Below are 16,326 nucleotides of genomic sequence, written 5' to 3' on the forward strand. Positions count from 1 at the left end.
TGAATAACTTTTATCATGTTTGATAAAAACAATTATCTTTTGTGTTTTTCATTTAAAATCTTCAATCTTTTACTCATACCAAGCTATAAATACATTCAGTATATACACCAAAGCAATTAAAAACAACAATCATGATTTTCCAATTATTCAACTGAAATTTGAATTAAAATTGGGTGCGAAAGTATATTGGGCACGAACAGACCTGATACCCTAGCAGATTGGAACCCCTCGAAAAGGCATTGTCAACCTTGGCTTCGCCGCGGTTGACAATGTTTTCTCGGGTACCAATCTGCTCTATCACCCTCTCAGCTATATGTTATTTATATAGTGTTGTTTTATACTAGTTAACAGTATTTGTATTATTATACCCAACTGAACAAATTATAATTTTATTCTTTTTAGGAGTTATGCCCATGGAATTTTATTTCGTCAATAATAATACTACTACAGCAGTTTGTCCTAGCAATTCTCCAAATCCACACAACAGAATGCTGTGAAACATAATATGGATATACTATGTAAATGTGCATGTTCATAAGAATGTTTTATCATTTGACTTTTGTAAGAGTCGTGAGTCTGAACTGAGGATCTGGTGATAAATTTTTGCCCAGTGACAGTTTGGGTGCATGGGGTATGTGAGCTTGCTCAGAAAGTCTTACTGAAGTATTCTCTGTATAATCTTCAAGGGATAGTTATATAGCCAGCATTGCTGTATCAAGTTATTTACTCCTTATAAAAAAGAAGATGTGGTATGATTGCCAATGAGACAACTGTCCATAGAGACCAAAATGACACAGTCAACTCCTTTTAAAAGTATTTTCCTGAAATGATGTTTTTGTCATGATTTTGCTTAACTAATATATATAGATCGAGACTTTTAAAAGCTAAAATGTCAACAGTACAAAAGCTACACATATATCAACACAAATGAAATTGTCGGTTGAGTCTAAATGGAGTTCATGCCCTTTTATAATAAAATAAACCCCCCAAAAAGTGATAATTTTTGAAGATGCAGGTAAGAGACAATGGCTTTTTAAAGCATCTAGTGTAATAATGAATTAGCAGAGAGTGTCATTTTGATGGAGAACAACAATATATAGCAAGGTGAAAAATCCACAGAATAGGGACTACAAATGTACAAATGAGTCAACAGGTTTGAAATAGTCAATTGATCCAGGAGTGGAGTTAATACTTTTGAAAGATGTTTTTAGCCGTTTACCTTTGCATTTTTGAAAAAAGCTATGGTGGACAGAAAGAAACTTTAAAAAGCATTTTTTCTGGCCTTTCAATTGCGAATATATTTTAATCACCTATATCTGCCGATTATTTTGAAAACTTCGATGATGGATAGGTATACACATTAAACAGTAGAATGATAATGAATGCAAGATCTTCGAAATGCCACTAAAGAAAAATATCCTGAAAACTATAAAAGATAGATCATAGACGCTTTAGATATCAGCAAAACAAGATCTAAAATATAAGTCAACATAGTCCAAATCGTCAGTGAGTCGTCTTTTAATTATTTGAATTATTGATCTTGAATGACAATTTTTACCATTTTTGTTGCCAATTATATTGAAATTACAAAAAATGATAAAAACTGTATATAGGAAAAATGACCAAGAACTTTAAACAATTGAAATTTTAGCCGAAATCTATGGTAGACTCCTTCTAGGACTAATTGCCTATAAATGCTGATTTCACGGTTAAATATATATATATATTGTTACAGGCGGGCGAGTAGGGGTCGAGTGTACTTTTAATTCCGTAGGATTGCTTATTGATAGTGTTCCGTTACTTTGTCTTGTTTTGAGTGTAGTTTGTTGACTCCAACATAATCATATATAAATGAAGAATCTAGCGTAAAAGAGCGACTTTTATTCTTGTCCAGTAGGCATGTATATCTCAATAAATAACGCATGCAAATATCAGCAATAACATAGTATAACCATAAATTGTAATAGTAAGATGCTGGCCTTCCGAACCCCAGATATAACTTATAAATACAGATTTACAAGACTTTATCCTATCAATACAATAATGAGAGAATGAAATATACGTATTTAATTAAACTACGATATAAGAAAGTTGTCAACGTGGTGGGGCATCGTATCTTTACATCTTTAATAATTTGTGTAATTTGCCAAAAACTGCTATGAGAAATTGTAAACATTGAACTGGTTCCTCATCTTGTCTTAATATGAAGCCACTTCCTGTTGAAGACCTGCTTAAGCGGGAATATTTATAAAACGGTATTTGGTTCCTAGACGTCCTTATGTGAGCTTTTAGTTAAATATTCCAAAAGATGTAAAAAGATAAATAAAGGCTTGAAATGCTATCGCATAGCTTAAGGTGAAATAGCTGTATATCGAAATGCATCCTGTACCTAAATAGCTTGCTTGACTTTAAGGGTTTGTTTGGTTTATTGTACTGCTGTGCTTGATAGCCAGATACAATATGCCAAAGTGCTAGTGCGACGCCGTATTTATACTTGACGGTGAAATACATCCGCGACTCACAGAACTGAAAATCTACTATAACTTTGAAATACTAAGGAAAACTCTGGCTCATGTCCCAAAATGTCGTTATAAATACATAAAATCGCGAAAGTTTGCCTTTAATTCCAATAAATAAGTGACATAATAAATATAAACCTTAAAATTCCATACTCGTAGCCTTATCACCTACGTTACTATATGACGTCATTGAAATCACAAATAGTTCCTTAACGGCGCTTCACAAAAACGTACTTAACGTAATTATTTCCTATTATTAAATATCCTACACAGTAAAAGGAAGGCCAGCAAGTAATTTAATCATATCTTAATACTTTTATGTATTATTATAACTTTATAAAGAAGTACCGTTACCCGGAAGTGACCATTCGTTGGAATGGCAACTTCCAATATACGTAAACAAGCACTCGCCACGATTGAATTTAAGGGAAAACTATCCAATAGATGTGTCAAATATCACTGAGACTGAATGAATAGGCAAATGGAAGTTTTTAACGACCTTGACTGGCTATACAGCCCTTGCACGGTCGGTAATGAATAGGTAACGACACACATGTTTTATAAACCCATTATCCCCTGAAAGTGTGAATTTAATGTAGACCCGTGAAAATCGTGATCGAAGTGCCTGTTCGATGACAGTTGAATTTTACCGCTAGGTCAACTTGATAAGTTGATAGACGTTATGTTAAATGTTATGTTATCTGATAAAATTGGTACTAATTATAAAAATATGCAATTTGATCTCCCCAAATTGAGTTTGCCAAAGTTGTGTTAGTGTATGAAAATCATCTAAGACCATTATTTTTCAGGTTTTCAGATATTGATCCCAATAAAATTTAGAAATATAAAATGTGTTGTTTCTTTGAGATTATTATCAATGCCCATTTATAACAATATATATTATAAATGTCATAAATATTATATAAATCCGGATCTGGTGTACTAAAATATATTGACACCGTATGTTCGTGGCATAACATCGCGGCCACAAGTTTAAAAAGTTTTTCTGTTTAGTAGTAAATTTATTTTAAGATCCATTTTGTTACATCTTGTGATCAATTTTATTTGGCAATCGCCAATGGCAGTCAGCAGGGTTCAAGAACATCAGTTGTTCGACCTGTTAGTCAAATGCGTTTTGTTGAAATATACTTTTTCACTTTTTTGGTCTTTTAGAAAATGTTGTTTGTGCTGTTTTTAGACCCTTCTACAACGAAATTTGTTTAACATGCACACGTGTAAAAATTGCGGTTTTTATCCAACGCATTCATAGGTTTGAACGTAGTTTTCAATTTAGACTCGTATATATATTATAATATATGTTGTGTGTACTAAAAGAAATTTCATGGAAACTGTTTACCTAAAGATTGATCAGCAAAAAAGAGATAGTTGTCATGAATTCTTTATATATATCGTTTACACTGGTGAAAATGAACATACACATTGGTGAGCTACACATGTTTTTCAGATCCTCTGGTCATGTATTATTAATAATGTAGATGACAAAAACAATGAAAGGATTTAATTTTTTATTTGATAATTTATAAATATCAGTTGTTGGTTTCACGAAGACGCATGATTGGTAATCCAGTCTAGATACTTGTGAACATTTGCATACACCGCTGGGAAGCCTTCTCTTGCACAGCCAAATCCCCAGCTCACTATTCCTAATATGAGAAAGATATATATATATATAAGGGAATACAACATATCGCTTTATCTTCAAATGACCAGGAATGAAAAAAGTAAAGCACATGAGCTCACCCGGTGTTCGTGTCGTTCAGTTTTTAGTTTTATATGTTGTGTTTTGTATACTGTTGTTTGTCTTTTAGTTATATTTAGTTTTTTGCCGTGCCATTGTCACTTCGTTTCCGACTTTACAACTGTTGTGTGATCGTCAGTTTGCAAAAGTGTTCTTTCTCTACCCTATGTTAAGGATTTTCTTAAACTTGCAGTAAAATGGGAGTGTTTGAAGGAGACTCCGAGTCACTGTGACTTTGAAACGAAAAACTGCAATGAAACTGCTGCTCCTTTGATTTTGGTGTTTTCTTCTGTGCATGTGCTGATTTTGTGTAATGGATTGGTATCTCTTGTCCTTTCTTGTTCTTCTTGACTATTCCTTTGATATCTTTGGCCAAACGACTGTAGGGTTCATTTACTAAGTCTTTAGTCTTTTAACTGTTTTTTTTTTAATTTTTCATTGTCAGATTCTCTTCAAATTATGAGAATTAAATGTTCCCTTACATGATTAAACAAACTTTTCTAAAATTGTCCGTTTATAAATTTATAAATTATTAAGAAACTAAGGTTTCAACTCCCTCAGGCAAAGTTGGCTTTAGATGAATTTGGCTATTTATTTTAGGTATTTTTGACATACAGCTCTTCAACGGTTTCGGTACTTATACATCTTCGGATTTCAAATGTTTGGCTTTGAGCGTTCCTGATGAAGGTAAATCCAGAAAAGCGCTTCGGACGCAAGAAATTAATAACGTGTTGTTTTCAATATTTTTTAATATATTCCGCCTCTATTTTATTATATATAAAACACACTGTACTCTATGTTATTTTAAATAGTACATTATTACCTATTAAGTCGTATTTTCCTTGGCTATTAAAGCAAGCAAGAGGTCCACCTTGGTCACCCTTAAAACATATAGCAAAAGTGTTATCACATTCTTAAATGTTCACATTTCATAACGAATGTCATTTAAAATAATATGTATACTGTAAATTCAGAAATTAATGCGAGGTTTTTATTATTGCGAAAAATGCGACTGAGTTGTAAACGCAAAAATAAAATGACAAAATCGCAATAATAAATGCACGCAATAATTTCTGAATTTACAGTAACCAATCGAAAATATAAATATATACTTGTGACTGTTTTTTGGATGGAAGACGGAGTACAAACTATGATATAAAAATAGATAGTACTTTGACAATTTTGAAAGTTTGCCAGAAACTCCTTGGTGGTCTTGATTGTAGCGTTTTCTTCTTGATTGCTGAATGTAAAATTGAGAATGGAAATGGGGAATGTGTCAAAGAGACATTAACAACCCGACCATAGAACATACATCAACAGAAGGTCACCAACAGTTTTTCAATGTAGCGAGAAATCCCCGCACCCGAAGGCGTCTTTCAGCTGGCCCCTAAACAAATATATACTAGTTCATATAATATGTAGTTTGTTTTAGTCTCAGTCAGTTGTCACGAAAGACTTTATTGCTTCCGTTCGCTTATCAATTGGCGTTTATGACTAAGGACACAATATGAGGTTGTTCAGAGTCAACACAACGTACTCATCCTGTCGGCCTATTAATCAGGTCATCAGATAGCAAGAATCCTCTTCTTATTAATAAATATGGTAAGCATGTTCATACATTTGCTAATGTACGTTAACAAGCCACCAATTTATTCATTTAATGGTGTGGGTTGTGGTTGATACAAGCGTCTAGATGCATCTAGAGAGCAGGAGGTCTATCATTTGTTTTGTTTAAAGTTAAACAATTATGCAATATGATTGAAACTAACTTGTATTAAGACCTATGTTAGCTCACGTGTTTGTATGCATATATATAAGAGTATCACGAAATCAGAAAACTATATTTACTGACAAATACGATTCAACTAAATCTATGTCAAAACTTGAACTTTGGTTTGTCCAGGAATCCGAAAGTAATATAACATACATTGGTTTTTTTACTCGTTTTGATTCAGAATATGTGTTTTATTCTATTATATTATAAATAGGACTTTTATACTTAACGAATAAATAGAAAGTTAAATAGTACCTGGCATGCTCCTTTGCCTCCTTCCAAGTATCCAGCACAAGTCATATGGTCTGGATTGAAAGCGCCACCTATGTTTGTTAGACATTCAGAGTTTGGTAGAATTGGTTTGTACACTTCTTTCAGTCTATCAGCAAGAGAGCCACCTAACAAAGGATACAAACGTATATGTTATTATTTATAGTTTTCTATAGGTTTTATTCTTCTAAAATTTTTAACCAGTAGCTCAGCTTTAGTGTAAGTACCGAAATAATCAAAATGTTTAAGATCAAACCCTGTAGAAAATAAGTATATGTTTAAGGCTTTCCAAAATTATGTTAAGTATTACATATTAATAAATGAATAGTATGTGTTGACATGAATTACCATTGATATAAATTACTCGTTTACAAAACTTTGAATTCTACACCAGTTATAGATTTCGATAGATGTAGTTGCCAAAACCTTTGGGATTTTTGGGGTCCCCAAGGCTCATCAATTTCGTATTTTAATTTAGCTTTTTAACATCGTTATTAGATCGTCACTAATGAGTCTTTTGTAGCTATAAAAATCTTTTATCCTAGTAACTGTAAAGAAAAAAGAAGATGAAAGATACCAGAGGGTCATTCAAACTCATATAAAGTCGAAAATAAACTGACAACGCCATTTCTAAAAAATAAAAGGTCCACAGACAAACAATAGTACACAAACATAACACAGAAATCTAAAGACTAAGCAACATGAAAACTACTAAAAAATGTAAGAAGTATCATACTCACTTTCCATCGTTGTTCCCCATCCTGTTACTACGCAGTTTTTACCATAGAAATCCTCAATTGGTAATGACGTCACACATATTGGAGTCACATCTGCATTTTCTTCGACAGGTGTTGATAAACGCAAAAGAGCAATATCACTAAGGAGGTATGAAGCACTGTAGTTCTCATGAACATGTATCTCACTAACTTGGTACGCTTTCTGATTAAGTTCATTGGCTGATCTTGAATGGACACCAACATCTATTTGCCAGTCTGCAGCCAATGATCTGGAAAAAAAGAAAGATACTACTATACATGTAATTAACACTTTCTTTGTGATTAAAAAGGACTTCTTTTATAATTGTACATTGTATTTACTTTAAATTAATTTATAAGTAGTGTAAAAACGGGATCTGTGTTACCTAAAGATAAAGTGAATAAATTCTCTAAACGCACTTGAAAAAAACCCAAAAGAATAAGAAACAGTGTTTCTTCATCATACGTGATAGTTTTAATTGTGTAAATTAAGTGATAATTATATTCCAACAGCAGCATTATATGATGGATTCAGTGTAAAACAGTTGACATTGTTAATTTTTTCACATTTCTTAAATTTGAAGATTTAATTTTCTTGGATTTATTACTTCAAATTTCAATAAAGCAATATGGTATTTAAATACCACTACTGAGTTACTATTGGCATACTGGGTCTATTTTATAAACCTTTGCAACAACATAAAATGAAAACAATTTGACAAACATGTATTTTTCTCTTTTCTCTAACAGCGAGTTATTACATTAGATACACCAAGTAGCTATAGTCGTATTATAAACAATCTTCATTCAAATAAAGTCATATTAAGCTTGTGACATTATTGTATGAAGAATATATACAGGCACATATTTCTGAAAACACGTTCTTAAATACCTTGATGCTATTTTTTTCAGACATGTGCTATGTGAAAAAGTATAAATTTAGAACGAAATATTGTATTATTATTTCATATTTACCCCTCAACACATTGGGCTGCGGTGATTACCACAAGTTCATCAGTACATGTTCTTATTAGTGTACCACCGCATGAAAGCGTACTTGTTCGATACCGTAGCAAAACCTGACATAGAATTTTCACAAGTGTTTAAATTCTTGATGACATATAAGTATACTATGCAATGTAATGCGATACATAGAAAATCGTTATTAAACCAAATAAATGTAAATCGAGAAAAGATGTATATCAAATAGTGAACAGTAAACGTAAAACATAAAGTATATAAATCAAAGAAAATAAATTAAAATTTTCATAATCAAAACTAAAATACAGTTATAAAACACTTTTATAAGAGTAATACATATGCAGATAAAGCTTTGTCCAATATAACATGAGAGCCCGACCATAGAAAACACAACAGCAGAAGGTCACCAAAGTGTCACTGTTTTACTGTCAATCGCGATCGGTTACAAAATTTTGGGAAAATTAGTAAAACAAAAGCTTTCCCTAAAATAATATTATGTACTATGTAAAACTGTTTGAAAAATATAACAATATAAATATTCTTTAATAAAATTGAGATTGGAAATGGGGAATGTGTCAAAGAGACAACAACCCGACCATAAAACAGACAACAGCATGCAGAAGGTCACCAACAGGTCTTTAATGCACCGAGAAATTCCCGCACCGGAGGCGTCCTTCAGCTGGCTCCTAAACAAATATATTCTAGTTCAGTGAAACTGTACGCCATACTAAACTCCAAATAGCACACAAGAAGCTAAAATTTAAGGAAGGAAAGATCTTTAAAATTAAAACCCTTTTTTAGAAGTTCACTATTTTGATTATTATATGAGGACACTTCAGAAATATTTACCATCCAAGGCCAACTATGAGGATTGGCTTCCCTACCGCCTACAATACGTGATGATGCACCCGTCGGGGCTGTATGAGGTGGGTAAAACTGAGTTCCACATGCTGTTGTATTTCCACAGTTCAAAAAAGTACCGATAGAAATACCTTAAAAAGACGGTTTCAAATGCATATATTATATTAAAAAGATTGAATGTTTTACATTACCTTAACTTCTACCGGAAAATATTTCATAAATATGCAATATAATGTATTAAAGAACTATCTACTAGTATATCGACTGGCCCGAACTTGCTCAGCCGCTCTGTGGCATGCTTTAGTCCTTTGAACACAGGAAGTAAAAAAAAAAGACGTAAGAACAACCTTTGACTATATAACTGTAAAGATAAATTTCCCACCGGTTTCAGATTTAAAAATTTCCTTTACACACTTTTCTTTTTTTATCGAATTCGATGTAGCATGTATGCTAAGTATGTATATTTACAATTATTGTCATATTGAAACTGATGTAGTGTTAACTAATTAAAAGGACTGTCCCTTTAGAATTTTCCTATTCGGTATTTTAGTTATTTTACTTTTTTCCATTACAGATGAAGCATGAGCTAGCCCTTGTATGGATCGACATTACCTATGCTCGTACCATGCTGAATATTATACCGTAGTCTAATATTTCCTATGTATGAACATTATGTTATCAACGTAATCAAAGGAAGAAAATGAATCAATTTCATGAACACTGTTACCATATACAGGATTTTTTCGATGATAAATTAAGTATCTTCTGAATTTCTTTGTATTTGTAATTTAAACTATTAAATGTGATTTAGGTATTTCTTGAAAATATTGTAAGGAATTAGTCAAAAAGTGTATATACTTTATACAAGTTTTGCACTTTGTACACTTTTGAAGTTCATGTTGAAGTTTTTACTATATACCCTTTTGAAGATCTTGTCGAAGATTTTACTATATTCAATTTGAAAATAGATGTACACAGTTTGGTACATTAAAACTCAAACCTTTGAATGTGATCTTCCTATTAACACATTATGCGGTTTACATTTTTTAGGTGTATGACTGTAAATGTTTTCAAGGAATATTGTTACCACGAACACTTAAAATCATATTAATTCCATACAAGGCTACGTTATGACATTGGAATTGTCGAATTTCATAGACCAAAAATGTCGATCATAAAGATTTCTAAAATGAATAAGACATTGAAATTTTCAAATTTTGATGCTTACCAATTGCAAAATTAGTTATTTCTATATACAACACTGTTTTTGTTCTACTAGTAGATATCAGTGTTCGATTATATATTTAAATCTTTACACGAAAAAAATGCAACAGTAGTATACAGCTGTTCAAAAGTCATAAATCGATTGAGATAAAACAAATCTGACATACTAGTAGGTCATTAAAACCTCTAGAATTATCCTCACAAAATATACCATATACCATTCGTATGTAAAAGAGGGACGAAAGATACCAAAGGGACAGTCAAACTCATAAATCTAAAACATACTGACAACGACATGGCTAAAAATGAAAGAGACAAACAGACAAACAATAGTACACATGACACAACATAGAAAACCAAAGAATAAATAACACGAACCCCACCAAAAACTAGGGGTGATCTCAGGTGCTCCAGAAGGGTGAGCAGATCCTGCTCCACATGTGGCACCCGTCGAGTTGCTTATGTGATATCAAGTCCGGTAAATAGTCTGATTCGGTAGGTCACATTCATGAAAGGGAAGGGGATTGTAGTTATGACGTAAGGAACATATCCGATATCATTTGTGAAACGGTTATTCCATAACGGTCAACCAACTCGTGATGGCGTCCGTAAAATTAGCGAATGGATGATTTCAACTTCACCATTTGGAACTCTTGGTTTAATAGCTTCCTTGTGAGCAGCAACCCTCTATCAAGAAAATCATGATAGGAAATGCAAGCACGGGAATATCGTATCAATTGGGAGATATATACCCCGTATGCAGGTGCTGCTGGAATGTTGCTACTTAGAAATGAAAAGTTCACAATTGGAAATCTGAAATCATCTCTTTTGTCGTAAAGTTTTGTTTTCAACCGACCCTCATTATATGATGCTGACTTAACTGTATATGTAGTATCCTTTATCTCTAGTTCAATGGGATAGATGCGTTCCACATAGTCACCAAATTTTGAATTATTTAGTGAAAGAACATCATCTATATAAGTAGAGTTAAAGGATATTGCTAACTTCTTATCTTTCACCCTAAGAAGTTCCTGCATGAAGTCAGCCTCCTTATAATAAAGAAATAAGTCGGCAAGTAGAGGGGCACAGTTTGTTCCCATTGGAACGCCGACAGTCTGTTGAAAAACACGTCCTCCGAACGTAACAAATATGTTGTCAATCAAAAAATCAAGCATCTTGATAATATCAGTTTTAGAGAATTTTTTGTTTGAATCAGAGTGATCCTTTACAAAGTAGTATTTATTCTTTCCTAAGACAAGATACTTGTATCTACGTTGGCCATCATTTGTTATGAAGCAAAGCAATACAAACTCTTTCAATATGTTTTTTAGTTTGGAATGTGGAATACTTGTGTAAAGAGTAGAAAAGTCAAATGTTTTAATCCTGTAAGTAAGTTGCAGTACCAAAAGTTATTTCAGATACGAATTAAAACATGTATTACGAGAAATGCTAGACGATAATCAACATAAAAATGACCGAATAATGCTGTCCTTTTATGTTAATAATCAAAGGCGGATCCGGGAAGTGGGCGTTAAGGGCGTGTTTTTCACGATATACATACATTGATAACTAATTGTAAGTGAACACTGGTCCAAATATTTCCAAGTTTCGTGATTACATAATTTTTTAAACTGGAAATTATCAGCAAAATTTACCATACGGAAACACTGACTAAATGTTTGAATGGTACCTTCAGAGACGAATTGACCACGCAAAGCATCAACTGCCTATACCGGTGATAGTACAAAATATATTGATAAGAATTTCGTTTAAACAGCACGTTAATTTTAAAATAATAATAAAAAATCGTCGTGTGTGTGTGTGTGTTAAAATGATGTAAGTCCCTGTTTCTATTGATATAGAAATTAAATATTGAAAAAAACACAATATAATAAATATATATATATATATATATATATGAACATCAGAAGATGCGGTGAAAGCGCCAACAGAAACAATGTTCGCTTTATGATGTGATTTTTTGTGTTTTTTACTTTTAAACTATATTTTCTGTACCAAGGACTTTTTGTTAATCAAAATATATTTACATATATATATATAAAGTTAAGACGTTGGAATTCAATTAATGGACACGCATGAAAAAAGCAAGTCTTAGTTTTAATGTTTTTTATGAATACAAGCACCTAAAATAAATAAACGAAATTCGGGAGACATAAAGACAGGAACGAAGCCCAGAAAGATAAAGTTTTAGAGTATGAAAATGGACTTCATTTCTGTAATGTCCACAGCGCCGCTATTGATGACGTTTTTGTTATATAGAAGAAACAAAAAGACCCGTTTTCAAGAACCCTTATCCATGAACCCTAGTCCATATGTTGGATATTATTTAAGAATTTGAGTTTACGGTAACAAATCTGTACTAAGAAACGGTCACGGTCTTAAAATGAAATCACAATGGTTCAATGCTCTTTCAGATATAACATAACAATTCTTTCCGCAAATGTTTCTGCAAATATCTTATTGCCCAAATGCAAAATCATTTAAGACTATTACGATTATATAAAAACGCATAACTTACCCTGTGCAAATGCAAGAGTTCCAAATAAGAAAACTAGTTGCTTCATCTTAATTGATAAAATGTTATGATAGATATTATAGATTTCTTATCTAAAGTTTGTACATATATATTTCAAGAGGCTCTATATGGTGAGGTCATTTAAATCTGAATTGTGAAAAAAACTTAAGTGTCGAAATAAATTATTGCTCAACTGCAAACAGGGGTCTAACGAGAAGATGCTTTACAATCAATAATGAAACTTAAATAGAGGCACCAATACTATACTGCTGTTCAAAAGTAACAAATCGATTGAAAGAAAACACATCCGGGTTACAAACTAAAACCGAGTTCAATACATCAACTATAAATTTAGAATTTTTTGAAAAACTAAGGCTTTTCTACCTCAGGCGTAGATTACCTTAGCTGTATTTGGCAACACTTTTAGGAATTTGGGATCTCAATGCTCTTCAACTTCGTACTTTATTTGGCTTCTTATTTTTAAGTTTATCTATAAGAGCAAAACAACAGAACAACACAGACAATGAAGTGACACTCTTGGAATACTTATTAGGTGTACATCTAATCATACAGTGTTTAAGAAAGTACTTAAACACATGGCTCCATATCCGACAAAAGAATGATCTCTTATAAATGTATCTACTACAAATGTTTTAGCAAAATCTAACGGTAACATGCTTTGTCTTGTTATATTGGTTACAATCGGTATCAGTGGCCTTCACACATTTTGAACTATCTAGTTGGTCATAAAACAGACTGAAAATAAATAATATTGAATGGTCACCTATAGTTGCTTAAATCGTTTTGATTTAGTGTCTAATGGATAGTTGACTCCTTGTCAATCATGCCATACCTCTTTATTTTATGTGAAATTGAAGACATAATATGTGATCATTATTCAATGCTGGTTCATTCTATAATTATAAAATTGAGAAAGGAAATAGGGAATGTGTCAAAGAGACAACTACCCGACCATAGAGTAGACAACAGCCGAAGGCCACCAATGGGTCTTCAATGTCGAGAAACTCCCGCATCGGGGCGTCCTCCAGCTGGCCCCTAAAAATATTTATACTAGTACAGTGATAATGGATGTCATACTAAACTCCGAATTATATACAAGAAACTAAAATTAGAAGTCATACAAGACTAACAAAGGCCAGAGGCGCCTGACTTGGAACAGGGCGGGGTTTAACATGCTTATGAGATCTCAACACTCCCCTATACCTTTAGCCAATGTAGAAAAGTAAATGCATAACAATACGCACATTTAAAAACTTCAGTTCAAGAAAAGTCTGAGTCCGATGTCAGAAGATGTAACAAAAGAAAATAAACAAAATGACAATAATACATAAATAACAACAGACTACTAGCAGTTAACTGACATGCCAGCTCCAGACCTCAATTAAACTGATTGGAAGATTATGTCTGCATCATATGAAAATCAGGCACAATCCCTCCCGTTAGGGGTTAAGTATCATACTATCATAAAATATATGAGAAGAACATAACCCAAGTTATGTATTTTTTTTTTAATTTCAGGAAATTAGTACATTAAAATAACATTAACGGTACCAATTTTCCTGCACCAGATGCGCATTTCGACAATACACGTCTCTTCGGTGATGCTCGTGACCAAAATATTTAAAATCCAAAGCCTATATAAAAGATGTAAAACATTTCAAGGAATTAGTTTCTGTAAAAAAATTCAAGAAATTAGTATCTGTTAAACATTTAATAAACCAATACATATTTTAAATATACTAGTTCTTAGTTTGTTATCAATAAAGAAATCTTTCACCTTGAATCTCACAGATACACAATCCATACTTGGATCAAACGTGATTCTCTGTCATGTCGTTTAAGTTTTAATGACCGGAATTCTTCAAATATCTAGGTGATCCGTAGACCAATTTTATGACGATCGACATTGTGACGTTAGTATTTAAAATAAGATATACTATCTACAGAACAACTTTAGAAACATGAATACCTTTCAAAATAAATACCACAAAACATAAGCTGTCATCATTCTAGATATATCTCTCTTTTAGTGTCTGTTATTATAATCACACGGAATTAAGACATGAAAGAATTGTTTACACCAACGAAAGGAATGCAATTATTTCATTAAAAAACATTCCTTATTTCAAATGATTAGACTTTCCATCAATTTGATAGAGTGTTTCTAAAATTCCAAGTATTATTTTTTATGGTAGAATTGATATAGTGTTCCCCTTTAAGTTCAGATTAAATCAGAGGTCTTTTCTGTGATATTGACCACGGATGTATTATAATTTTAGAACAATTATATGACCTTCATAAGTAAGATCGATTTTATTATTACTTGTAAAGTTAGTTACGCCAGTTGCTAAAAGAAAAGTCAGGCTATTCTTCCTTTATGCAGCACCTCTTATTTCATTCATTTATTTATGTTTTGAATTTAGAACACTTTAAATTGGAAAAACATTTGTTTCTAAATCTTGTGAATTCTTAAAGCTTTGTTCAATATGAAATGAGAGCCATTAGAAAGGCATATACAGTGAAACCTGACTAAACCGAATCCTGTATTAACCGAAACCCTGTATAAACCAAACATGGCCGTGAGAACCGTCATATCATTATATGCGTTGTCAACCTGATAAAACCGAACAAAATCTAAAGTCCCAAAGAGGTTCGGTGTAAACAGGTTTCACTGTAAATCTATTTTCTTTCTGATATAATTTAAAACTGGAAAATATTCTTTGGATGTTGAACGATCTTTCAAAGATGTATGATATGCATACAGAAAATTGTTTGCAACCCCCTATAGAAAGCACCATTCCAACGTTTATATAGAGTAAATCATTAGGTTCTGAAACTAGTTTGGTAGTAATCTGGTTTCTTCCTCACAATTGTTCATTAAAACAGACTATTTTTGCTCAAAGTCAACATGCAGTTCAAATAAGCATAGAAAAGACCTGGCAGGTAGAAATTATCATTCGTTCAATAGTCATGATCCTCATTCAGTGATGGATGAATTACGTAATATTACATGTTCTAATTCAGATATTGAAAACTATAACTTATAACAATGTTTTAATCAATACAAAAAGCAACAGGGTGTGTTCTTTCGATAATTAAACACAACGTTTGATACCAAATTCAGTGTGCCTGCCACCTAATACTTAAATAGTTGTCATTAAAAACATGACTTGTCGCTTTTTGTATCGATAAATGGATATAATATAACTGCAAAAAAAAAAACACCTCGCAAAACAGTCAAAGTCTTCCTACGTCCACTTTCCTGCGGGAGTTGCAGCCTTATTTTTAGAATACTTGTATTGTATGAAACGAAAATGTATTTTCTTACGAAATGTAAAAGAATGACTGGAACAAAAGCACTGACTTTTGCAAAAATGACAATTCAACATGGAACCCCCAGTGATGATAAGTCGTACTATTCCCTTGCTCACACTACATTTCTGGTTTTACATTCATCATTCTTTCGAGCCATACATACACTTTTAAAATTGCACTTCAACGGTTATATCTGTTATTCCAAAATGAACAAGCACATACGCTTTATTTATAATACACGAATACATTGTAAGAAGGCATATAACAAAAATAGAAAAATTTACATACAATACAAACTGTTATTGTTTTTG

General features: G+C 32.3%; 1 protein-coding gene across 1 annotated transcript; it reads right to left on the bottom strand.

Moving 5' to 3' along the window:
- Positions 1 to 4,072: 4,072 nt before the first annotated feature.
- LOC134726848 (trypsin-1-like) lies at positions 4,073 to 12,782 on the bottom strand. The gene is made up of 7 exons (XM_063591251.1): positions 12,683 to 12,782; positions 8,908 to 9,050; positions 8,053 to 8,156; positions 7,063 to 7,328; positions 6,308 to 6,450; positions 5,102 to 5,159; positions 4,073 to 4,183 (listed from the first exon to the last, which is right to left on the bottom strand). Exons 1-7 carry the CDS (start codon positions 12,726 to 12,728, stop codon positions 4,080 to 4,082), a joined length of 864 nt encoding a protein of 287 aa, XP_063447321.1. The 5' UTR covers positions 12,729 to 12,782; the 3' UTR covers positions 4,073 to 4,079.
- Between the last annotated feature and the right edge of the window lie 3,544 nt (positions 12,783 to 16,326).

The sequence above is a fragment of the Mytilus trossulus genome, chromosome 7 (genome assembly GCF_036588685.1).
Source record: "Mytilus trossulus isolate FHL-02 chromosome 7, PNRI_Mtr1.1.1.hap1, whole genome shotgun sequence".
NCBI lineage: Eukaryota > Metazoa > Mollusca > Bivalvia > Mytilida > Mytilidae > Mytilus > Mytilus trossulus.

Coding starts and splice junctions, on each gene's coding strand:
- LOC134726848 (XM_063591251.1), bottom strand. CDS start 12,728: ATGAAGCAACTAGTTTTCTTATTTGGAACTCTTGCATTTGCACAGG. Junction 8,157..8,907: donor CTCATAGTTGGCCTTGGATG/GTAAATATTTCT, acceptor ATTCTATGTCAG/GTTTTGCTACGGTATCGAAC. Junction 7,329..8,052: donor GCAGCCCAATGTGTTGAGGG/GTAAATATGAAA, acceptor CTTTTTTTCCAG/ATCATTGGCTGCAGACTGGC.